Consider the following 26,794-nt stretch of genomic DNA (forward strand, 5'->3'; position numbering starts at 1 on the left):
CAGTTCTGGATCTGCTCTAAATCCTAACGTCAATGTTAAAATTGGGTTCATGGAGAGGAAGCAAACATACACTGGAAAAAGGTCTTTAGAAGTTTTTACATAGGTAATTAGGTTCAAATGTCCTCTGATTTTGGGATGACGACGTTGTTCCTTTTTCTGGTTGAGGTGGTCGAAAACGCCGCCCACCGCTACTACATTTTCGTGTCCACCCAACGTAGTAGTAGTACTAGAGTTGGAAAATGTTCTTTGGTCGCGGTTTCTGAATTGGATGGGTCTTTGCCTTCGGCCATCATTGGATATCCGAATAGTGGTGGCCGTTGTCGTCACCGTTAAGATGGAAAAATTCCTAGCATTAGCCACCAGAGCAGATTCATTTTTCTTGAACCGAAGATGATGAATGTCGTCGTCCCTCATGAAAAATATTTCGATTGCGTTGGGAATTTTTCTTCATGGGAGACTCTCCTTTATCCAAGATGATTGTGTGCTCAATCTTTCATTTTCCTTTTCTATTCATCCTCTCATAATCCCCTTGTTCCATTTTTAGAGAGAGACAGAGAGAGAGAGAGAGATGAGTGGGGCCCAAGTTTTATCTATCTATTATCCAAACCGGCTAAAATAAGTAAACAGTTTTAAAGAACAGGTTACCCACAACTTAGTTCCCTCATAAAGCCATAAAAAAATTTAGTGACTAAAAGAGTAAACCCTAAAAAGTTCGTAAGCTATATGTGTCGTTTTCCCATATATATATATATATATATATATATATATATATATATATATATATATATATATATATATATATATATATATATATATATATATATATATATATATATATATAGTAATGGGATCAATGACGAACTTGATTGAAGGAGCGAACCAACAAACTAAGAGAGTTGATGCAAAATCATATCTTGAATCGATTAATTTTTTGATGAATTTCTTTTATTCCTCTCAATTAAAGGAATAACCAAAAAACTAATTTGTAAATCATTTTTCGATTACTGAGACTGAAAACTTATTAATTTAAAGTAAAATTTAAAAAAATCTTATGGATTTCATTGATGCATTGCTTTTTTTATTTTTTTCACAATTAGCTTCAAAATCAGAACCATTATGTGATTCGATGAGTTATGTTGTTTTAATTTTTGACAAGAAGAAAAAAATTGATGCATGTGGTTCATCCAGTACTTGTTTATTTTTCCTATTAGTTTTTAGTTTCCACGAATTCTGTTTTTCCTTTAACTAAAACACTCTCTTTGTAGATTTAAGTTCCATAAGTAATTCAAGATCATTATCGTTTCATCCATTTTCCTTTTCTCATGCTTGATACATGATTTAAAAGATGGATGAGAGGTTTATGTGTTTAAAATGACTGAAATGCCACTAGTGTTAGTTGAATGGTTCTCGGTGTTGAATTTGGACATGTATTGTGTGTGCATGGTAACAAAGCTTTCGAATAACGGAACGTAGTGATGGATAAGTCGTGAGGACATTTTGATAATTATATCAGATTAATTACATTGGAAACTAATGAACCGATATAGACCTGCAATAATTTTGATGAAGAAAGGAAAACCAGATTTTGCAGCAAAATTTTGGCTGCAATGACGCATAGCTGTATTAGGGAATTGAATTGTTGTTAAATTGTTGTAAACTTTGAAGTTGTCATCTTGCATTCATAGTATGTAACATATGCATATGTTCTATGCATAGTTGCACTAGTTCAATGTACAGTGTATCGGTTTACTATAAATTAGTAATCTGCATTTAGTAATTAACATAAATATATGACGTATAACTTTATAATTACATAATTTGTATTTGATATAACTAATTAACAAATTTCCTATTTGATCTTTTATACATATGTATTGGATTTATACATAAGTTTTTTTACATAGTTTCTTAAAATTAAATGCACAATACACAATGACTAAGTGCAACAAAAAAAATATGCAATAACAATGCATTTTTTTTGGTATATATTTTAAATATTAGTTTCGAAATATAAGGAATATTGTTACTGATTTTGGAAAAATATAAAAAATAATAAAAGTATATATATTTTCAAATCAATGAAAAATATTACTTATATTTCAAAATTAACACTTTGAAAAAAAAATGAATTTTTAATGCATATTCATATATTTTTGTGTATATGCACATTTAAAGAAAAAACATATGCATATGCACATGTATATTTAAAAAAATATTTTTAATATCTTTATATGCATAATAATAAGCATATTTATACACAGATGAATAAATATATGCATATGCATATAAATAAGTTTATGTTTATGTATACATATGAATAAGTATATGCATATGCATAAGAATAACTATGTGAATGCGACAATTAAATATATAGGAATATGATTATGATTATGTGTATGCATATACATATGTACATTGTACCACCATTGTTTCCATTTTTGGCACTTTGGTCCAAATATAAGGCATTTGGCATAGAACGTTAGGCGTTCTATGATGGACGCCAGACGTTTGCACATAGAGACCAAACCCTAATTTTTAGGGTTTGCGCCTTGTTTAAAGAACATTATGGCCTCAAAACCTTTCACCACTCTAGCCTCCATCCTCATTTTTAAAACTCTAAGTGTGTATGAGAGTTTGAAGCCTTGTGCATCTTTTTGGAATCATTTTAGTGTTCTTGATAGAGAAGGAAGATCATTTGAATGTTGGTGTTTCTCTCAAGCTTGTAGATCTGGACTCTTGGCATCTTTGAGCATAATTTTGTGGTATAAAGTTTTGAACTTGATCATCATATCTCTAGATCTTGCTTATGTTAGAAGTTTATGTGTATTACCTCCCATTTTCTTGGTCTTTTTGGGTTGAAGCTACCTTAGACCAAAGGAGTTGTCCTTTTGGGCGTTTTAGGGTAGACTAAGTGATTAAAGTGTGATCTTGGACCTTCTTTAAACTCTATGCAAGTTTTGAGGTGTCTTAATGGGTTAAGGAGTTGAAGTTTTAGCTTTTGGACTCATTGTAACCATGCATGATCATAAAGTTTACAACTTTATGGATTTATACATTCTATTAACTATGGATTTGAAGTTTGAACTTGATATCTTAAGTTGTTAAGTTATTGGTTTAGAAATTGGTGAATAGAAAGAAAACTCTAGGAATTTGCATGTGAACACTCAACATTCAGACGCAAGGCGTCATAGAGAGGAAAGACAGGTGTTATGTGTAGAATCCCAATGGGTTGATTTTCGGCCTTGGACCATTAGGGTTTTGGGCTTAGTTTAGATGGGCTTATATATTAAAGGTAAAATGGTATTTTGCCCTCATCTTGATAAGGAATTGACTAGACCATGTGTTTAGGTTAAACCCTAAACATTGGTTGGGATTGTTTCTAGTTTTGGTTTAGTGTGAGGAGTAGTGTTCACAGCGAATCGAGTGTTATTCCAGTAAAGATGAGTCTCCTCACTATACTATGGGTTGAAGGCGCCAATGTCGGCCCATTAGCGAATCGAGTGTTATTCCAATAAAAGATGAGTCTCCGCACTTACCCATTCCTCAGTTGTTGAAAGATTCCCAGTAATGTCAACTAGCTACCTTATGAATATAGCCCCATGTAACAGAGATCAGATAATCCTTCGAGTAATAGAATCATCCCTAGAATGGTTAGACTCCAATGAGAGCTGTGCACTAGGGTCAAGTTTATCACTCTAAGATTAACAAGCCTGTGCCACATGTGACTTAGCATATTCACTTAATAGCTAGCTCATATTACTAAGAGTACCACAAAGCACAAAGCAAACATCATTCAAACAATGGAAAATCTAACCAGCACATATTAGACAAATCAGTATATCCACACATACAACCCACAAGCAGGTAACACCTGTCGCAAACCTCATCCTAGGCTTACCCTAGGGTAATTTCCGACCTGAAAACTGTCATAGAACTTTTGGCCCATATACCACAACCCCTGCTGACCACATCCACCTACGCTGTTGGCTGCCTTATGCATGCAAATTATACACAGAACAGGATCTAATAGATTGTCGAATAATAGACTCTACCTTAAGACCGTAGAAAATAAGGTTAAATCAGCTATTCTAAGGCTATAAGATCCTAACCGTATACAATTTTCAAAACATACACATTGTAGTTACAAATACCAATTATCATTCTCATTCCAGCATGACATCCAATATCCTCATGGCTACAAGCATCACATATCAGGCCAACCTATTGTTGACTACTCAGCACTAGCATGCAAATTTATCAGTTCATACAACATATACAGGTATCTCCCCTAGCCCTAACTATCATGCGATTCACAGGTTCATAATCAAATCATAACAGATAATAAATATGGGTATTTTGGGGAAAATTACTCGAGCTCGATTGATTGCATGCACCACACCAAATTCTTTACTTAAAACATTTTTCTTTTTTTAAAAGCTTTACAGATCGTCAGTCTGAGTCCAGACACACCCGAAAGTATGTCAAAATCCCTCAAACCAAGGCTCTGATATCAACTTGTAACGACCCAAAAATCAAAGGTAAAAATTTCATTTTTAATATAGCTAAAACATTGGTACCATCTACTCTAACAATTCAAATCATCATTAAGTAAAACATTTATCAAAGTTCATTCCAAAATCATTCATTACGGAAATCATAGGTGTGTGCACTACGACCAATCTGAACACTTCGTTTCCAAAAACGATGATACCTGAAACCATAAACAAAATCTGTAAGCACAAAGCTTAGTGAGTTTCCCAGAGCATACCATACACACAAACCACATATCACATATCTTATTGCTATAATAGCTATGCGTATCACATTTTCCTACTAGCTATAAAAGCTACATATAACACATAAGTCATGCATACAAAACCTGTAAGAATGCCATGGGCTACCCCACATGGTCTTTACCTAGGACTGGCATGGGCTACCTCACATAATCTTACATCTAATGCCATGGGATACCCCACATGGTCATTACCTAGGACTGCCATGGGCTACCCCACATGGTCTTACATCCAATGCCACGGGCTCCCCTTAGGGTCTTCCATGCAAGTGTCAACAAGACAACTAGCATAACACATATCATATAATCACTAGCATACCACTTAGCATAAAGCAAACTATCATACCACATATCTATACTACAGCTAGTGTACCATATAACATGAAATGGGCCGGGCTTGGTGCCTTAGACCCATTGGTATGGTGAGAAGACTCATCTCGAATGCAGAAGCATACTGAAGAAATTGTTTGTTGCTACCTCGCCAACTTCCTGAGCCGCCTCTACCAAACAATATACCCAATTAGCAATTGGGTCCCAAACCATAATCGTTAATCCATGCATGGGGTAAAACAACCAATCTACCCCTGGCCCAGTATGATCCAAACTTAGGCCCAATTCCAAAACAAAATCCCAACACTAGGTAGGCTTTCCAAGCCCACTACTGGCCTATCAATGGCCCAATTTGCCAAATTAGGATCAAACCCTCTAATGGGCTTTACCATAAGCCCGAACATCTCCTTGGCACACATCATCTGACTTCTGATGGCCCACTAAGGCCCAAAGAACCAAAAATCCATTGCATGGCCCAAACCGAGGCCAAAAACAGCCCAAACCCACATCTGATGACTAAACTGGGCGTACTCCCACGTATGCTAACCGTACTAGCCAAATGGAGTTTGCGCTGGGCGTACCTACATGTACGTTTAGCGTACTCCTCCTGTTAAGTCCTTTTTCCATTAAGTGCTTAATACTCCGTCCAGAAGCTACAAACACAGATGCAAGTCCTTATTGACGTCTTAAACCATAAAGTTGCTTACTTGATGGCTTTGCATGACCCACATAAGCTCAAACTCAAAAAATGACAATCTACTTCCTTGGAAATGGTCTTAACTCGTGCATGAACCCATTACTTGGTGGCAACCCTAAGCTCAAACACGAGTTTTCATCATAAAGGTCCATTCTTTGGACTAAAAGAGTCCATAAACTCTTCCTTAAAGAGATCTACGAGAACAATCATCAAGCTCAGAATTGTATACCTTGAAAGAGTCTGGAAAGAGGCAAAAGTCCTAGATCAACAACTCCTCCTCTGATCTATCATCTTGCTTTTCTCCTTCTTTTCTTGAAAAATGGTTTTATAACACCAAAATGCTCACTAATGGCCACCAAAGTTTCAAGAACACCCAAGGGAGGATTAGGGTTTCATGGTGGCTATCCAAGGGTGAAATGAAGGCTGACCTTTGAGGCTTATCATTCTTTTTATAGTGGCATGCCCTAAAAGTTAGGGTTTCTGGACACCGGACGTACGTTGGGCGTACATCCTGTATGTTGGGTGTACGCCAAAAACACCCGCGACTCTATGACCTTATACTCTGGGCGTACTCACACACTCACCACCATGCATGCATGGTCCTTCTTTGCCATCTTTCTCCCTTAAGGACCAATATTTCCAATAACTTCAAAGTGCTATAACTCCTTCATTCTGAGTCCATTTCCGACGAACTTTATATACACAAAAAGGTGGAGAGAAGCCCTACGCTTCTAGCCACACACCCCGGCTCTAAACCTCTCGAATGAAAACTTCAAAACCCATAAAAGACAAAAGTGCCCTAGCCAGGGCCTCTGAAATCCATAAACAAATACTTTCAGAACATGGCGTTACAGCTTAATAAAGATCTTATATTGCTATCAAAATTTATGTTATTCATTTGTGTGTTTCACTTTTGCATGTTTTGAACTTACTTCTAGAATATTAAAACAATAATAATCACACCACCACAACCGGTCACACTCTTGGAAGGGATCGATAGATTAAAGATTGTGATGAGTATTAGTTGATTGTCAACCTAGTTTGGACATTGCATAGATAATGCCCAATACTTCTCACAAACTCAGAAGCGTAAAAATATGAAATTATAATTTACACCAAAGTTAATATCATCATAAAACTAATTTCATGTTGTCACTTAATATTAATTTTACAAAATATTTATGGATTTTATAAAATTGAATGATAAAAAAAAAAACCTAGTTCTAATCTAAGTGGCAACCATGAACCAAACATACAATCAAACTCTTTGTTAAAACTACAACTGCTAGATAGATAGTGAAAAAAAAATCAACTCACTGAATAAAAAACATAACATCAAGTAGTCAACAAAACAGGAAATGAAAGGGCTTTAGTCGGATATGGATAAAGCATGAATTTCAAAGTCTAGAAATGGAAATTATAAGATTAAGTCAACTTACAGTTAAAAGCATAATGCTTCCAAATGATTTGCCACAAAATCCTTAGGTATAAATCACCCTTTGTTGCTTGGAATGAGAGATAATGTGCGTAATGTCTAAAAGTCCTGAAATTGGTCATAAAAGAAAACGACCAAAATGCAGTTACACGAGTGACACGGCCCCATGTCAATTATGCCTTCTTTGACACGACCTCATGTTGATTGAAAGCATGTTGCCTTCTTATGACCAATCCTCAAACTATGTTGTTGAAAATGGCCCAAATATTCACTGGACACGACCCCATGTCTAGTTGCAGAGCCAAGAACAAACTAAAGGGGTAGCACCAAAAAAATCCACGTAATAGACAATAAGAAAAAAATAAAAATTGTCATTTCATTAGACATAAAAAAGTGTCAAAGTTACATTTTAAAGTTCATCTCTTCGCTCTTTCATTTTCCAAAAATGAGTAATTATATTTTCAGTTTTTACATTCTCAAGTGCTTCCTTTTCTACACTACAAATCAAAGCACAATTCATAAAATTGTCACCTATTGTATTACGCAAATCAGTCTTCAACAACTTCATTGCAGAAAAAACATCGTTCAACGGTTACGGTTGCAACGGGCAAAACCAAAATTAGTTTTAATAATCTATAAACCAAAGGAAAAGATAAGTGTTTCCCTGTTTCCACCAATAAACGAGAGAGGTCCGCAATTCCCTTCAAGTTGAAAAAAATTTCATCATTGAACAAAGAGTGATAATAGATATCAAGTATCCCATTAAGATGCACCTTTTCTGAATCATCAAAATCATTTTTGTATATCTCGCTTAGCTTCAACAACTTGGATTTATCAAAACTAGAAAATGAGTCACAAGGACTCAAAGCTGCCATGTTCTCTATCAGTTTCGTGGCAACTTAACTAAATCGATCCCCAAATTCTTGAATTCTCATATCTAAAACCGTGTTAAAAGTCACAACTTCAAAATGATGTTGATTAGTCATATTGGTCCTATGCTTTCGTGGGGTAACATAATATTCCGACATGTCCACAATTCCAATACTATGTTTTTCACAAAAAGCACATACCTTCTTCCAAATTTTTTGAAACCCATCTTTTCTAAAAACTAACAATGCTTTTGTTGTCCCTTTTACTAATGAAGCCGCTTCCAAAATATCTTGATCTATTTTTGAAGATGCTTTGACAAGGTATCTGCGAGGCCTAGAATTTCCAACATCAAATGTAAAAGAAACAAGAAATCAAGTGTCTTGAAATTTGACAAAATACCCTTTGCTTGATTACAGTTAGATAAACTAGACCCCTCATCTTTGACATAATTAAGTACCTCAACAACTTCAGCAAACAAATTCATCAAGCTTACAAGTGTTCGATAATGTAAACCCCATCTGGTATCTCCAGTTCGAGCAAGAGAAATCTCTTGATTCAATCCTCTTCGAGTTTCAGTATCACTAATAGCAATTTCGGCTTCAACTCTTTCTTTTTTAATCTCCCGTATCATATCTTTTCTCATATAAGAACCAGAAACCATGGTAACCACCAAAGTTAATTGTTCAAAGAATTCTTCAACATCATCATGTTTCTTTGCTACCGCCACAACCACTAACTGAAGCTGGTGTGCAAATCAATGTATATAATATGCAGAACTATTTTCTTTTAATATCAATGATTTAAAACCATTGAATGTACCACTCATATTACTTGCTCCATCATAACCTTGCCCCCTCACCTATTTATTTCAAATAATTAATTAAAGATATAAGACATAAAAACATAAATAATAATAATAATAATAATAATAATAATAATAATAATAATAATAATAATAATAAATATTTTATGAATTCTCACCTGAGCCATACTCAAGTTGTTGCCGGCAAATACAAAATCGATGGCGACTTTAAGAGTCAAAGAATATATATCTAACACATGAACAACTCCAATAAACGTTTCTTTTACAATCCCATATCTATCAACATATCTCAAAACTATAGCCGTTTGTTCTTTTTTAGAAACATCACTGAACTTATCAATTAATATATCAAACACATCTTTACCAATTTCATCACAAATAGATTTGATTATCTCTTTTGAAAAACAATTGACAATACCTTTTTGAATCATGGAGAAGTAAACTTTTCATTTTTTGGAGCATTTTCTAAAGTGACATTAAAAATCCTCTCATTATCTTCTCTAATCAAAGATAAGATTCCAATGAAAAGTCCTCTATTTTTAGAATTTTCCGACTCATCATGACCACGAAATGGTAATATATTTTCAATAAAAATCTACAAGTACGGATTGTAGCACGTAATTTCCGTTTTCTTATGAAGGGCTTCACTAATAGATTGGTTTTTTCTCAATAGTAAATCACACTTTTCTTGTGCCTTTTGGTGATAACTTTGAATATTACCCATATGTTTCCGGAATGATTTTTTTACTCGAAGTGTCAAAGCATTCAGTTGTAAATGCATCTATTCCATCTTGTTGCCCTACCATGTTTCCAAACAAGTAGCAACACAAACAATATGCTTTGTTCTTTTTAATGTTATACTCTAACCATGGAAATTCAAAAAACCATTAAACAACAAAACGTCTTAGCTTCTTACCAACTAACTTTGATTCGAAAGTATGCCCCTTTGGTTGACAATGTTCTTTAGTCAAATATACTCTCCTTATTTCATCTCTTTGATTAGGATTATAAGATGTAGTTTTTGGCCTATCCCCCGGATCCGAAGAAAGATCATTTAAATCAAAAGTTTTTAGAACTTGTGGTATTTAACTAGGTTCATTAGGTTGTGGTCCTTGTGGAGCTCGTGACCTTTGAATAGCTTCATTAGGTTGTGGTTCTTGTGGAACTTCTGGTTTTTTGCTAGGTTCATAAGGTTGTGGAACTTGTGAACTAACATTATGCTTATTTCTTTTAGAAGTTACTTCACCATTGTCATCTAATTGTCTTTTGAAAAAATTGTTACTAGAACCCTACAATCAAAATATTTCAACTATAATCTTGATTTCAAGTTTCAAACGCAAATAATCACTAACTATCAAGTATTAAACCTAAATCTCTAATTAAACAAACATAATCGCTATTCATTAATTTTTATTTTTTCAAGTTTCGACAATCAATATAATGCCAAAATCTCTGATAAATATGATGGATAATAAAGAACACAAATATAAGAAATTTGGTATGTTTTATTTTTTTTCTTTTTAGTTTGATTCACCTCCAAAAAAAACGTTTGTGAGACACAATATAAAAACATTTATGTATTAGTTGTCCAACGTCTTGATGACTTAATTCATATATGGCTATGAGCGTATGACCTAAGAACGATTCCTATCATAATTAAAGATAAACAATAAAAATACAATAATTGATATAGTAAAACCAAAATGTCAAATTGAATCAATTAATTAATAAGAAACATTGGCAATTAATAAAGTAAATTAGCTTACATGCTTCATTGTTTGCCGATAGACACTACTATTGCAATGATTGAGAATGACGATAATGGTTGGGCAGTAGAGCAAAGGTAGCAAGAGGTTCGATCGAGCCTTATGTTTTGTTTCACACGTCAATTTTTTCTTTTAAATAAAAGGGTACAAGATTTGGATTGGGTTATTTCTTATCATTAAATGATTGGGTTTATATATTTTATGCTATTTTAAAAGATTTGACCATTAAATTTGGACTTTAAATATTTTAGATTTATATATAAGGTAGCCTGTATTTTTACCGAAGTAGCACCGTAATATAATTTTATTTAACGAAAAATATGTATTTCTAGACGAAATTTAAGGGGTCATACGGGCTACCGTGTGCAACAACGTAGATCCTCCCCTACCCGTGTCGAGTTGCACTAAAATGACACGACCCATGTCAAAGATGACACGACCCATGTCAAAAGTTTTGTGTTGAAATCTTGTTTTCTTTGATTTGGTTCCAAAAATTCCACAAACTTGCTATTGGCCCTTTTTCACCACCCTAAATCATCTTCAGCCTCCGGAACCACCTCAAATGACACCAAAAATATAAAAATGAAAAGCGGCAAAAATTGCCCCGAGAACAAATAAAATGCATGGTTAATTACTAAAATACAATGCAAAACGATATATTAAGTACGCTAAAAAAATGCATAAAATACACTTAACAGGTACCACATAAATTATTCTAAATATTTTTTTTATTAAATTTTATTATGATAACCATAAGCTAATAAAGACTTTTATCAATAAACAATCCCAAACACCTGACTAATGGCAGCATGATTTGTTTTGCCTACACCTCGTTCCTAGCTAAAATTTATTTATATTTGGAAAGAACAAGAAATGGAAGTGCAAATCTGTTATCAAAATAATCCATGGAACTATATTATACTATAATTGTAATAGACAAACAATATTATCAAACTAAGATTTTCTCTGAAGTGGAATAGATTAATAGAATATATAAATATACAAATGAAAATATGGTAGTTGGTGAAACTACTAATTAAATGGGCTTTATTTCAAATGAGCCAAGCCTCAAGACATAAACCCATTAAATCGGCCATAAAACGTTTTACAAATGGGCTAATCCATTATTGTGATTCAGTGAAAGAATAACATATTTGCTTTACCATTAAAATTAGGATCGTTCATTCCTCATGTAACGTGGCTATCTTTTAATGTGTTGCGTTTAGAAATTCCGTTTTATTTCCACGTGTTCGCACATATAGGATCGTCCTAAAGCTTTTTTTTAATAACTTGATTATTACCTTAACAATTTTTTTTTTTTTTTTTTTTATTTCGGACCTTTCCTATTTTATATTTTTGTTACACGTTTGGTCCTATCCGTTCTAAAAAGACTGATTTACTCTTACTGGTTTTTTTACCCTTTTTAAATTACCAGTTAATTAAAAAAATATTAATTAAAATTGAAAAAATATTAATTAAATATATATCAGCCTTACTTCTTCATTTGCTATAAAACAGCCTATTCAACTCTGCTTCCCTTCCCTCCCTCAACATCTCTCCCAAATCCGACAGCTTTACAAACCCTTTGGCCACCAGTATAAGCATTGTTTAGCACTTTAGCTTCCAAGGTCGATAGAACACACATCATCATCTTCTAAAAATAAAACTCAGAAATCATGCCTTCAAAAAAATACAGAAATCAAACTCGCTCATCAATGAAAATTAAATCAGATGAACAAAAATCAAAATACAAGCATCTGCTTCTTGGAATTAAACCACTTTTGACAAAAATTCAGCTACAATATAAGATTCAAAAAACCCAAATACAATCCTCATTACAAGTGGAAAAAAGGTAAACGAAATCAGTTATGATTAGAGAGATATGACCAACATAATTCCTTTATTTTCACAATTTACCGCTTCAAACCTCATACTATGAAACATAGTGTGAAGTTGCTCACCAAATAACAGTGAGTTGCCAATGCACTTCACCAATAAATTCTCTAGCTAGGTATGGTGATGATTTATCTATAAGAGGGTTTACAATAAAAAAATCCGAATGCTAAGCAACTCGATAATATACGACAATAAGGTCTCTAACTTAACATAGATATTAATCAACCTACTGCAAGTCGTGGTCAGAAAACCAAATGATTCGTTAAAGAGTAAACAATTGTCAGTTTGGTGTCATAAACTGAATTGAATATGAGTACGAGTAAAAAATATAATAAATTAAATTTATTTTACTACCAAAAAGAGAGAAATGGTTCGTTAGATGGCTACATGACTAGCTATATGTCGTTTGGTGAAGGTGGTGTCGTCCAGTCGTCCTTGCTAAATAATCAAAAGAAAAGATTGAAGTAAAAACAAAAAACATTAAACTAAAATTAAAGAGCAAAAGGCAAAAGTGAGGAATCCATTATCCATTCATGAAGAAATTTTTTATAAGGAAATTCCATTATTTTTTTAAGTTGGTACTCCCTTTCTTTTAAAACTGAATATGTTCATTATTTTAATCATCACTCATTCCTCGCCTTCAATAATGCCACAAATTGTTTTTGTTTCTTATGTAGACTCTTTTCCTTTAACATAATCTAGCTTCCATTAGTTTCATGTTTTATTTCAACTAAAATATCCATTTGACTTTAAGCAAGTTATATATATATATATATATATATATATATATATATATATATATATATATATATATATATATATATATATATATATAGTGAGGTTCAATAGAGAACCATAATTAACCAAGAAACCAATCTTTTTTTCAACTTTTAGAACTTATTTTAAAAAAAAAAAAAAAACAAAAACAAACTAAAAATACAGAAATTCATAATTTTTTATCATTTTTCCAATGATATCAAATTCGATTTTTTTTACGTCAAATTCACAATGTGACTTTTTGAAAATTCACAACGTGAATCCGGATTCATACGGTGAATCCGAAAAATATTTTTCACATTCGCAATGTTAATATATGAATTTAAATATTTTTAGATTTTTTTTTCGATAAATAATAAGCTCTAGAAATTGAAAAAAATATTTAGTTCCTTCAAAAAAAACCAATAATTATGGTTCTATATATATATATATATATATATATATATATATATATATATATATATATATATATATATATATATATATATATATATATATATATATATATATATATATATATATATATATATATTCCATGTTATTTTTATTTTAGTTTTTGCTTTATTGGGTAAGGATTACCAACATGTTTTTGGTTTCTTTATACGAAAGTGCCACGTTGTTAAAGCGTTGCCATGAAGGTAGTTATACTGATAATTTAATATCTCAAGAGAAGTCATACTAATTATCTAATGGAGCCTAATTTTAAATAGATGAAATATTTTTAATTATAAATAGGTTGGTGGTGCATTACTGCATTTGATGCTCTTTCTTATAGATCCTGATTAAAGTTTTGTTTATGATTCCTTTAGTAATATGAAGTCAAGGTTTGTTTTCTATAGTTTTGACATAGCCATTTTTCGAACGACTTATGTTTCTATTCTTGATAATAGTATTGACACATGTTTAAACATAATTAATATTTGCTTCTTGTTGTGAGCCCATAACACCCTTATAACATCAAAAACATATATATATATATATATATATATATATATATATATATATATATATATATATATATATATATATATATATATATATATATATATATATGGAATTCTTTATAAAAATGATTGATTTTTATAAAGATAACATGTATGTTATAAAAACTAGCCATGAGATAGCTTTTGTCTTCTTTTGAACATGTATTTTTCAAAAAATGGAAGGAGACAAGGCATGCATGCCTTGTCTATTTTTTTGTCATGCTTGAGACAAAGTTGTCTCTCCTTTTGCTTTATGGTCTCACACTGCTTTTGGGGCATTATATAAGGGAGGGCATGAAAGGGTTTTTGGAGAAATTTCTTGCAAGTCTTCTTCTTCCTCTTCTTAGATCCAAATCCGAGAGCCCCATGCTCTCTTGAGGATTGCCAAATTTCGGAATTTGAAGGCTCTTCTTCTTCTCCATTCTCTATCATTTTGATGCTAGACAAAGCCCTTTTGTTGCTTCACCTTTGAACATATATTTGGTATATATTTCAAAGGCTTATGAACAACAAATTACAAGTGAATACTAGCATGTTTGATAGTTCTACTCTTTCTTGGTGGATACTTGTAGAGAACTCTTGCTTTATAGTTTTATGCCACACTTCATCAACTTCCAACCTCCTATGAGGATCAATGTCTTCAAATGTTGTTATGTTTTCCCTTATATGGTTGTTTTAATCTTTCTAAGTCTTGCAAAATGATCCTTGGTAGATAAAATAGTTTTAGTTTTATTCAACAATTTTAAAGCTTCCGTTGTCAATTTTACCGGTTGTGAAACCAGATTTTTGAATAAAAACCCAACAATAATGTGTCTACATCTCATTTTACTTGAAGTATACTATATACTTAATAATAGCATTTCAGCTTTCATATTCGATATTGCATCTACATTTTTAACAAAATTTAATAAAAGAAAAAAGGTAATTGTTGATTGATTGCTACATGTTGTTTAAAATACCTGCCCCTTTTTGGTATTAAGTTGCCTAAGAATCTTCACACCTTGTCTTATCTGTAGTTAGCTCACCACGGAATTTTAAAACTAACAAATAGATGTTAATAATGCGAGACCTAGAAATTACACACAGCTAAGCTAAAGTTCCGATTGTGAGAATCTTTTGTTCTGAATGATAGATTCAATTTGCAAATACTTCTTTCCAAATTCAAAGTCCTTGTTTCGATTGGTAACTCAAACATCGATTGAAAATCCTTCATTCGAACTGCCATCGTGCCAATTCAACCCCTTGTTCGAATACGAGACTTCATCACTGCAAGAACACTTGAGAGACCATCGAAAAGAATGATAAACAACAATACAGAAGCAAAATTAAAATCTCACTATCGAAGACCAAATCCTCTTTCAACCCCATCATTCAATATTGAAAATCAATATCGATTTTTGAAATTGAAATTGATTTTCAACCATGAATTTTGGTAGAAATATTCAACAGCCCTTGAAGGTCAAAATGGAATTGAAATGAAGTCAAATATGAGATTTAAACAAGCAAGGTCATCGTGAAATATTCGAATTCCAAATTTGACTTTGTGACATTTGACTGCAACAACTTTAACTTTCTGATTGACTATCAATTTATAGTAAACTTTGATATTAGCTTCTTCAATAAACAAAAAATTGACATCTTCAATCATATCTTTCAGATTAACATCAAATTCAGTAAAAAAAACATCATCATCTTCAACCTCATATGTTCTTCATTTTCCAAATTATAAACATCGTCTCGTATTCTTTAAAACCAACAGACAGATGTTAATGTTAAAAATCAAAAAAAAAAAAATCAGAATTAAAGAATTATATAATTAGAAAAATAAAGATCTTCTTACATTCTACGGAGAAAACGTACGAATATATGTTGACCTCTGCTTCTGAAACTTATACCCTAATAATTCCTCCAGAAAGAATCTTTGTTCCTGAAACCTGATGATTTCAATTTCATCATAATAAGCGCTATTATATACCATTTTTGGATATTAATTATCAAATATGTTGTTTAAGAGAAATTGGTAATGAAGTCGGATCATCAGATGCTAACCAAACCAAAAAGGTCACGCTCCATATACCACCCGTTAATGGAGTTTAGAATGTTCAGTAACTTAGAAATAGATCTTACCGTGATAATGAACAAGTTACTGTGAGATGTTTTATCAGCTTCGGATCACCAGCAATCCCGTACCGGTAAAGCGGATTAGTTTCACAAGGTACGAACTTCATATCCAGCCTCAACAATGAGTCCTTGCGTGAATTTTTTAGAGGGAACCAACTGGAGACCGCTTTTCCGGTAGCGATCTCCTCCATAGGGATGTGAACGAACCCTAACAAATCAGCTCTGAAAATATTGTCACCTTTCACTTTGTGATCGCTTTTCCGGTAGCGATCTCCTCCATAAGGTTTGGGTTAATTTGCGTGTTTGGTCCCTAACTTATTTTTTTTAAACTCAAAAGGTCCCTACTGTTTGTTTTTGTTACGCATTTGGTCCATACTCTTTGTTTTTGTTACGCTTGGTCCATGTCTTACCTAAAAAAAACTATCATTTAAATAGGGAAAAATGGTGGACTATGCAAGATAAGATTAGAAGGGTGGGGATGGGAGAGTGTTTATTTAAATAAATTAAAAATTAAGGGAAAAAATAATCTTTTTAGGTAAGACAGAGACCAAACACATAACAAAAACAAACAGTAGGGACATTCCGAGTTAAAAAATAAGTTAGGGACTAAACACGTAAATTATCCTAAACCATAGGGACCACTCGTGTAATTTACTCTAAAATTTAAATAAACAATTAACATATGGAACAAAATTATTTTACCATATATTCAATAGCCACAATATGTGTTGGAAACTATCCATAACAATTTTGATGTTCGTGTAACTCTAATGGTCCGTCTGCCCAATGTTATATAGGAAAGAAAAACCTAGTTTTTAGGTGTTTGGTGTCTAAGAAACTCATTTTTAATAAGTTATAATAGAGAATTATGGATTATTGTTTTAAGTGATTAACTAACTGGAATACCAATGTTATATAGGGAAGAAAAACCTAGTTTTCAGGTGTTTGGAATATGTATCTGGAATGTCAGTTATACATGTACAGTTTTGACTACCAAACTCCAGAATTGACTATGTTAGTTTCGGAATGTAATTGTGTCATATTCCATAATACAAACTATACTTACTACCAATTACTCTAAAATGAGTAGTGCGACTCCAAAATGTCATATTTTGAAGAAAATAGTTATTTGTCAAAAAAAAATATGAAAATTTGTTATTATTAATCAATTACTTATTTATAAAGGTTGGTTTATTTAATTTTCGATAAAATTACGTTCGGTAAACTAACTGATATACTAACTGAAATATATAAAAATACATTAAAAAAACATTTAGAATAAGTAGCTTATAAACAAACATATGGAAAACAAGTTTAAATAACTTTTAAAGAAAAGTTAGCTTATAACTTTTTTTAGTTTGTTAAACACAACAGTCACCAAACAATCTTAATAAATGATTAAAAATAGATAGTAATTGTTAAAAATTAATTTTTATTATTGAATAATCAATTTCAAAATTAATAATTTCTGATTTGTTTGAAACAACTGTTGGAGGCCAGCTGCTAAGCAGCTGTGGAAAGCCGTATGTTTGTTGTAATGATTAGTTGGTGATATGTTGGGAGAAAAAATAACAATGAAATAAAATATATCTTAATATATAATGCGTTAAAATTAAACCTCTACGAGGGATTTCTTTTTCTTTTTCTATAACTACGAATGGATAAGAATAGCCATATCAAATTGGCAACAAGTTGGCTGGGCCAGAATCCTATTCCCCAAGCAAAATAATATGCACATAATAGGCGTGTCTATAGATTTATTTGTTAAAAAAGATTTAATTGATATTTAAATTTTATTACAATATTACTACTTAGATAATCTATATTTATTCTTAACTGATTTCTATGTTCCTGAACTTATGAAGCAATTTGATTCTTTCCTAGATCATCATTCGTCTAGTTGATGTAAATTTCTCAAAGTGATTGGTTACTTGATACATTTTATCATATTGGTATATTTGTGTAGTTGCTATGATATAACTTGAAAGATTACATACCTTATTTTTGCATAAAATTTTACAAATCTTTTATTTTAAAATTTAAATTGTGAGAAATTGATTTCACTTTGATGCCGACTTTTGAGTTTAAAAACATTTGAATGCCTTTAAAAAATTATATGCATCTCGAATTATCGTGCTTCATTGTTTTATTGTGGGGTGGATATAATGTGTTGCAAAGAGTAGTACAGGTTATTTCGTAAAATTTTCCGTTAAATGTAAATTTTAGTAAAAAATTTGTTGATAATCCGTCACAAATACGGTGGAATCTGTTGGAAATCAGTCATAGAGTTTGATAATTATGAATTTAGTGTAAATTCGTTGATTTAGTGATGATTTTATGATGAAATCTGCCTTTAGAAATTAGTTTTTTCTATTAGTGTAACCTCTAAAAAATTTATGCAATCCATGATTTTTACTTTTGCGTCTGCCACAGGCTTATTTCCCATATCTCGTCTTCAACGAAAATTAGGGGAAGAGGTAAAGTTATTTCATTTTCATTTTTTATGTTTATCGAGTTGTGGTTAAACTTTTTCCCTCTTTGAAAACGACATGATGATTGTCATCATCAAATAAAGAGAAAGGATGTTGATGCAAGTCATTGCCCATCCTACTTTGTATTGAATTTGATAATTTGTTTTGATGATAACAATTGCACGTACATGCACCATGCACACACGTTTGCAAAACACATAGTGAAAATAACGAAGGCTTTCTATAATGTCAACCACTCCATTATGGTTTCTTCTGGTTTCATTAATTTCAAGTAAGTGTTTGAGCTTTGAACCATACTTTTAATTCATCAAATCTTCTTCATTGGTGTATAAAAAGTGCATACATGATTTTGACTTGAACTAAACTAGTACAAATGCATAGTTGAAAGACATCAATTGTTGGGAATATTATGGTTTGTGGTGGAGATCTGGATATCAACTTGGATCGTGATATCACTTTCCGAACTGATATTTCTACCCTATGCCCGAGTTACAAGAAATTCAACTTAGGATAATCCAAGTGGACACTTACGTTTCTAGGCACAGAAAACGTAAGCTAATATGTTAAAAGGTTCTGTGAATGTGTGATGAAAAACGAGAACTCAAAAGAAAGAGTTGTTTATATATTAAACACGATTAGGGTTTCATTAGGGTTGGGCCATCATTAGTTGCTTTGGAAGCAAGTAATATTAATCCGAATTAGGGTTACCAAAAACTAACGAGTTTCGTTAGTTTTACCATAATCACCCCAACTAGGGGCTCTGCCCCTTAGACCCCGCTAGGGGCGCTGCCCCTAGACCCCGGCAAAGGGGCGCTGCCCTCGAACCCCCGACTAGTTGTCGAACCAGATTTTGACTCGATCTTATACATGCGTACACTCCGCACAACCCCCGTACATGTATTAGAGTACAAATCATAAAGCTCCTTAGCTCACATGTTAGTTCCAGTTACTTAAAATGACATGGTGACACTAAAATCACCAACATCAATTTCATTTGACAAAATTAAACTCGCACAATTAAGTACATATAAATAATTACCGCATATTGAAAATGCAACTCTTTAGTAGACGTATTCTAAAAAAGATGTACTCGTCTCAATATCAATTGAGAAATTGACATTATTACACCCATGCTCCTCTAGGACATCATCTCTATGAAATCTATTCCATCTCTAAAGGTCCTTTTATAACCAATAAGTCACTACAATTACGTATAAGACTTATTACTACACATTTAGAAGTAACCTACAAAACGTTGGCTCCGGGGTCCTATACAACTTTTAGTGTCCATTCAAGTAATATCATTGTATTGTAGTGTCTATAAAATCCGTCAGACAAGCTGTATCGTGATCAACATATTCCTAACTTCATGTCACTAACTTCGTAACAAATCTCGTATAGCTTGTAAAAACCTGCATATAGATCGTTCCAAATCTAATAACAAATCCCTAATATAATAGGAATTTTGAATGATCTATATAGCATTTATACAAGTTGTACCATATGTATAGATTACCATTTTCTCATCAACACATTTTTTTTTTTTTTGCCTATTTTCACCAGTCTAACACCTATAATCAACTTGAAAACCTATTTAGATGATTTCTACTATTATGGATGGGTACACAGCATTGGAGACATTGTTCTAATATCATCAACATAAAATGACAAAATCTAAATCCTAAATCATTATTGATATGTAGGTATTCTTCTACTTTCTAACTTAATTTAACAAACTGAAGTATTAGGGATAATACTTATACTTTGTGAGCTTCAAAAATAAATTGTGCACCTCTTATCATATATAAATTCAAACTCGAGTATACCCTACTCATTTCTAACAAGAATTCTTCTATCCTCTTATTTTCTTCCAGGAACTCCAATACCATAAGGAGTTTTTATCCCCTTTGTATATTTTCCTTAATTTCACTAAAACCCTATATTAATTAATTAGTATAATTAGTTACAACCATATTTTATAAATCAACATAAATCCTAATAATAAATGATAACTACCATAACTCACAAATTTTAAACTTTTATAACAACTTAATTTTTTACTATAGAAATCTACAATTCATACTAACATTTTTATTTGTTGACCTATATATGATTCAATAATCAAACAACTATTTAAAATAAAAATGGTAAACCCATAATTAAGGTCTAATTAGTATAATTAGTTACAACCATATTTTATAAATCAACATAAATCCTAATAAATATAAATGGTGACTACCATAACTCACAAATTTTAAACTTTTATAACAAACTTAATTTTTTACTATAAAAATCTACAATTCATACTAACATTTTTATTTGCTGACCTATATATGATTCAAACAATCAAACAACCTATATATGATTCAACAATCAAACAACCATTTAAAATAAAAATGGTAAACCATAAGTAAGATCAAGATATGGAACCCTTAGTTCTAGTTCAAAGTACTCATCACCAAACTTGAAAAAGAATCGTATATGAATCTATGCAGTCAAACAGTAAACAACAATTAATTGGGACGAATAAATAATATATTTATATTTACCAACTAGAATGAATTTTAAAGTTTTATTTATTGTGTTTCTTCTTGTAACATCCCAAAACACTGTCCAAAATTTTTATTTTAAATCATTAATAAACACCATAATTACCATTCATCATTTCATAAAAATCATAAGTAAAGTATCTCAAATCATCATCACAAAATAATATATCAAGTCATATGTAAAAATATCATAGTAAATCATCCCGGGCTAAAGTTGTGGTGTGAGTGATACGATCATCCCGAGCTCTTCTCTCCGCTACCAGAAAGACCTGAAACCAAAATTGAAAATTGTAAGCACGAAGGTTAATGAGTCTCCCCAAACTACCACATACCCTGCACGTAATCACATACTGCAAATATTGGGCCTAGCCCGCTACATCGGGCCCCGCACAACATCGGATGAATCTGGCATCAGGCCTCGTCTGGCGTCGATCCCCGCTCGATATACAGATCAGTTTCTACTAGGTCGCGCCTGTCTCTAGGCCCCGCTCGCTATACTCATACACACATATAATCATAAACATGCTAATACATAACAAGCAAACACAATGTTATAATTGCTAGCCTCAAGGCCCCGCCTATCTTGGGCCCCACCCTTACTCTGCTACTAACGAGATATGGAAGCCTGTCTATACTCAGCTAGTGATGAGATACGGACCCCCACCCACACTCATCTCCCTACCAGGCACATACAAGTTTCAAAAAGACAAAAAAATATAACTAAACATGCATTCCTTCCTCGGGTCCCGCCTGAAATCGGACCGAAGTCCGGAAGACTTAGACCTTCCTCGCGCTTCCCCCGGCATCGGACCGAAGTCCTGAACACATATCACATAAACTACATCGGGCTAACCCCTACATCGAACCTAAGTCCGGAAAACATAACATGCAAACTACACCGGGCTAACCCCGACATCAGATCTAAATCCGGTATACATTAACAAACATAAATGGGTCGGCATTGGTGCTTTCGACCCGCTCCTAATGGAGAAAACTTACCTCACACACCGACTACAGAATCCCACAAATAATCCTCTCGTTGCTAACTAGTAGATCCCTGAACTGCTGATCACTTGACTCCTCGAGTTATCATTACCAATCATAATACTAGTCAAAAACTGATAATCCTTCTTAGGGTAAAATAACCATTTTACCCCCGGTCAAAGTCAAACTCAAAGCTTGGTCAAAGTCAAAGTCAACACCCCGAGTTAACTTAAATCTCCGAGTTCCTTCATTACTCATAGTTGTGGCAAAATGAATCAACTCTTCGAATCCCTCTTCAGACTCGTCAAGTTCCACAGAATCATGCAAAAACCCTGGTCAGCTTGTCGAGTTGCTATTCAACTCGTCATGTACATGCAGAATCCATGATAGGGAAAAACCCCCACCCACTTATCGAGTCATCCTATCAACTCACTGAGTTCCTGCAGAAACCAGAAACGAGAAAACCTCCCTCAACTCGCCGAGTTGGCTATCCAATTTGTTGAGTTCTTTCAGTCGACTTCTCATTCAGTTGATCCCAATCGATTCTAATGCCATAAACTCATGGATCTAGACTCCTTAGGCCAACGTAATACGTAAAGTCTCGAGCATGCTTCCATGCATGGCCTTTTTGATCTTAAAAGGCCATAATAATTTTCTTAGCACTTGCATGGGACTCTAAGGGCATAAAGTTTGCACTTTTATGTCCTCACAACCCCTCTAGACACTAGATCTAGAAGAATACCCACTTGGGTCGATCCTTTCCCAAAAGCTATCAAGCTTGGACTTAAAAACCCACATAAAGACGACATAAAGAGATCTAATGGATCACAATTCAAGGTGGAAGCTTGATTACCAGAAAGCGGTGAGAATGGACCAAAATCCCTGGATCTACTCATTCTCTCTTGAGTCCTCTATCTTCTTCTCCTTTCACAAGCTTCAAAATGGCACAAAGAACACTCAAAATAGCTCACACAATTAAAGAACACTATAGGGTTTCGTGGTTGAGGGTTTGGGACAAGGAGGCTGTAAATGAGGCTGATAGAAGGAGAATAAGATGCATAAATAATGTACAAAGACCCGAATTTAGGGTTTCCGAAACCCGAACCAACTCATCGAGCAGGTCCTTCTATCCGCGTACTAAAACTCGCCCCTACTCGTGGAGTCACCCCCCCCCCCCCCAAACTCGATGGGTTTCCTTCTTGACTTAAGGTTTTCCTTCCTTTCTTTAGCCTTCTGGATTCTAGGTGTTACACTTCTTTTAACTACTTGTTGGTTAATTTTTTTTGTCTAATATAGTTTTTGTCGGTTCCAAAATAACGAAATAAATGTAATTTATCATTTATTAAATCAAAGAAGAATAAATAAAAGATTTACTTAATAATAAATTGATAAAAAGGTTCATTTTATATTGAAATAATTAATTATAGTAACTAATTATATGGATTAACCCCTTATGTTGTCCGAAAGAAAAAAAATGTTTAAAAGTCTAGTGAACAATATATTTATAAAGGGGGGGGGGGGGGGGGGGGAGAATTTCCTAATAAGGAAATTAAGAATCATAAATGAAACCCTAACTATCTCCTCTCCCATACATTATTGGCAACGCCTACCGAAACCGTAAACCTAAGTGGGTTTATGATTTTCAAAAGATGAACATCAAGTTTGGTGCTTGATTCGATGATTGGTGTGTCTAGAAACTGTCTCTTAAGCTCTGTGTGGTTATTTGTAGAAGCTACCTATTCATGGTTGTCGTTCTGTGACATCATATGTATTTTCATTATTATGTTAGTAATCTAAAAACTATATGATTGTGATTAGTTGATTTATTATAGTCTACTTGGATCTTTGTTGGGGGATAATAAACTTTTAAATTGATATTTTTTTTGCTTCCATTGTGCTTGTTTTCATAAATCATTTGAAATAAAAAATCCACAACACAATGCATAAATAACCAGAACCTAAAGGACTCACTGCCACCACCATTTAATTAGTAATGCTAAATTCAAGGCTTGTAAGTTACCAACTCCGATCCAACCCGATGTTTCCAGGCTAAGAATTTTATTCCAATACACATGGTATATATTTCGAATTACTTTTTTGACTTTGACCAAGGATTTGAGTGACTCTTGTAAGGGTTATGAGTATGAATTGATAACTTAGAAAAGTTTTCGTGTAAGGATTGAGGAGTCGGGGAGAGTCGATTTTGACATCGAGGACAGTGCAGACGCTACACAATGTTGAGGTGAGTTACCCTTCAGTAGAAGTGGGTCTAAGGCACCAAGGCTGACCTACTAGTAGTTGATTAGAGTTAAGATGATTGTCTTTGTGATAATTATCTGGTTTGCTATTACTTGATATGTTTTATGTGCCAGTATGATATGTCTATGTGATAGTGGTAGTAGGAGGGGAATAGTCCCCCGACTCGGGCGTTAGGACCAAAGGGTAGGTCAGACACCCCAGATATGTCTGACAGCATGTTTATGATATGTTATTATGTGATAGCAGTAGGGGTGAAATACTCCCCGTGACCGGGTGATATAGACCGGAGTGTATGCAGGCACCTCAGAATTTCCTGACACGGGTAGGTCAACACCCTAAAATAGGTTAACATGGGTGGGTCAGCACCCCAGAATGTCTTGACATGGGTAGGTCAGGCATCTTAGAATTGCCCAGCGGTATGTATGATTGTATGGTATGTGGTATGATGGGGGAACTCACTAAGCTTCATGCTTACAATTTTTAGTTTTGGTTTCAGATACCTCTTCAGTTCAGGGGAAGGAGCCGGCAGGGTAACAGTGCATCGCACACACATGATTTCTACTTTGAGAACCCTGGGATTTTACTCTGATATTTTACTATTTGATGATATGGGTTTTTAGACTTGTGATTTGTGACTTGATGTTTGAAATGATAAGAATGATGTTTTCCGTAAACTATTTTCATAAGTAATATAATTAAGCAAAAAAATTTAGGTCTCGATTTTGGGATGTTACATAATAGCTCACATGGAAACCATAAGAACCCTAGAACGATTTAGAGGAGAGAGGAGGAAGAAGAATTTTCAGTTATAGATTCACAAGGGATAGTTAGCCAAAAATCCTTAGGTATAGGGTCCTATTTATCATTGTTAGGATACTAGGATAAACTCTAATTTGAATATGAAAATATTCAGATTTAATCAGATATCTGTATTGATAGATTTTATAGCCTACAAAATCATGTGATGGAAAATAACTTAACTCTAAGTTCACATGTAACCTAATTGGATCTATGTTTTCACTATTGTATGCTATAATCTATCAACATCAAAGAACTATATAGAAACCCTAGGATTATAAAAAAATATAAGAGAGTTAAGGTTTACGTAGCTTTTAATTATTCTTGTAAATAACCAATTAAATCCTTATTCAAAAGCTCTTGGAAGCAAGCACCATAAATCTCATGCCTCTGACGGTTCACACCTAAACCCTATCAACTAAGGAAACTTGAAGAGAGAGATAGAGGAGATGGGATGATTTTCTACTATTCTCTTTAGAGGAGCAGTGGTAAAAAATATGAGGGTTAAGGCCATATTTATAGCTACACTATGAACTCCTAGAAACCCTAATTTGAATATAATACTATTATTTCAAATTAGGTAATTATCCAATTTCCTAATTATCTCCAAGGGATATTCTAGAAATCCTAGAATATGCCTCCAAAACCATCCACCACCTTGGGGAAGGTTCTGGAACCTCTTTTATTTAACTATTGAACAATTTCAACTTAGTTCATTGTAGTTTTAATTAATCCAGTTAATCCTAAAATTAATTCTAATTAATTTTTGATTAATTCTTAATTAAATAATAATATTTCTAATTATTATATTATTTTCATAATATATTAATAAATTATTTATTTATATTTATTAAGCATAAAATAAATCAATAAATCAATCTCTCTCTCTCTCTCTCTCTCTCTCTCTCTTTCTCTCTCTCTCTCCAAAAGCCATCATATTTAATTGCTTGTTTTGAGCGAAACGCAAAAAGGCTTTGCTAATATATAATTCACATATATATCAATTTAGTTATTGGCTTAGACACCTAATCCAATAGTCTCCCACTTGGATATGTCTACAATTACAATTGCATGTATAACTTCTTAATAACGCAGCAAAGGGTGCTTCCCAAAGCAACTCCAGACTATGATCTAATCAAACATCGACCCTAGGATAAGTTATCAAAGATTCCTCAGTGTTCAAGACATCTTATGGACATGAGACATGGATTAGAATCAATTT

The 26,794-nt window shown here is 33.0% G+C and overlaps 2 protein-coding genes across 2 annotated transcripts; both read right to left on the reverse strand.

Annotated features, from left to right (window-relative positions):
- Positions 1–7,802: 7,802 nt before the first annotated feature.
- On the reverse strand, positions 7,803–8,129 carry LOC145002837 (uncharacterized). Its single transcript, XM_078962028.1, has one exon. It carries the CDS (start codon positions 8,127–8,129, stop codon positions 7,803–7,805), a length of 327 nt encoding a protein of 108 aa, XP_078818154.1.
- Positions 8,130–8,419: 290 nt separating this feature from the next.
- LOC145002844 (uncharacterized) lies at positions 8,420–9,378 on the reverse strand. Its single transcript, XM_078962034.1, has 2 exons — positions 9,106–9,378; positions 8,420–8,866 (listed from the first exon to the last, which is right to left on the reverse strand). The coding sequence occupies exons 1-2, from the start codon at positions 9,376–9,378 to the stop codon at positions 8,420–8,422; spliced, it is 720 nt and encodes a 239-aa protein (XP_078818160.1).
- Positions 9,379–26,794: the final 17,416 nt, after the last annotated feature.

The sequence above is a fragment of the Lactuca saligna genome, chromosome 1 (genome assembly GCF_052625555.1).
Source record: "Lactuca saligna cultivar CGN05327 chromosome 1, ASM5262555v1, whole genome shotgun sequence".
Taxonomy (NCBI): domain Eukaryota; kingdom Viridiplantae; phylum Streptophyta; class Magnoliopsida; order Asterales; family Asteraceae; genus Lactuca; species Lactuca saligna.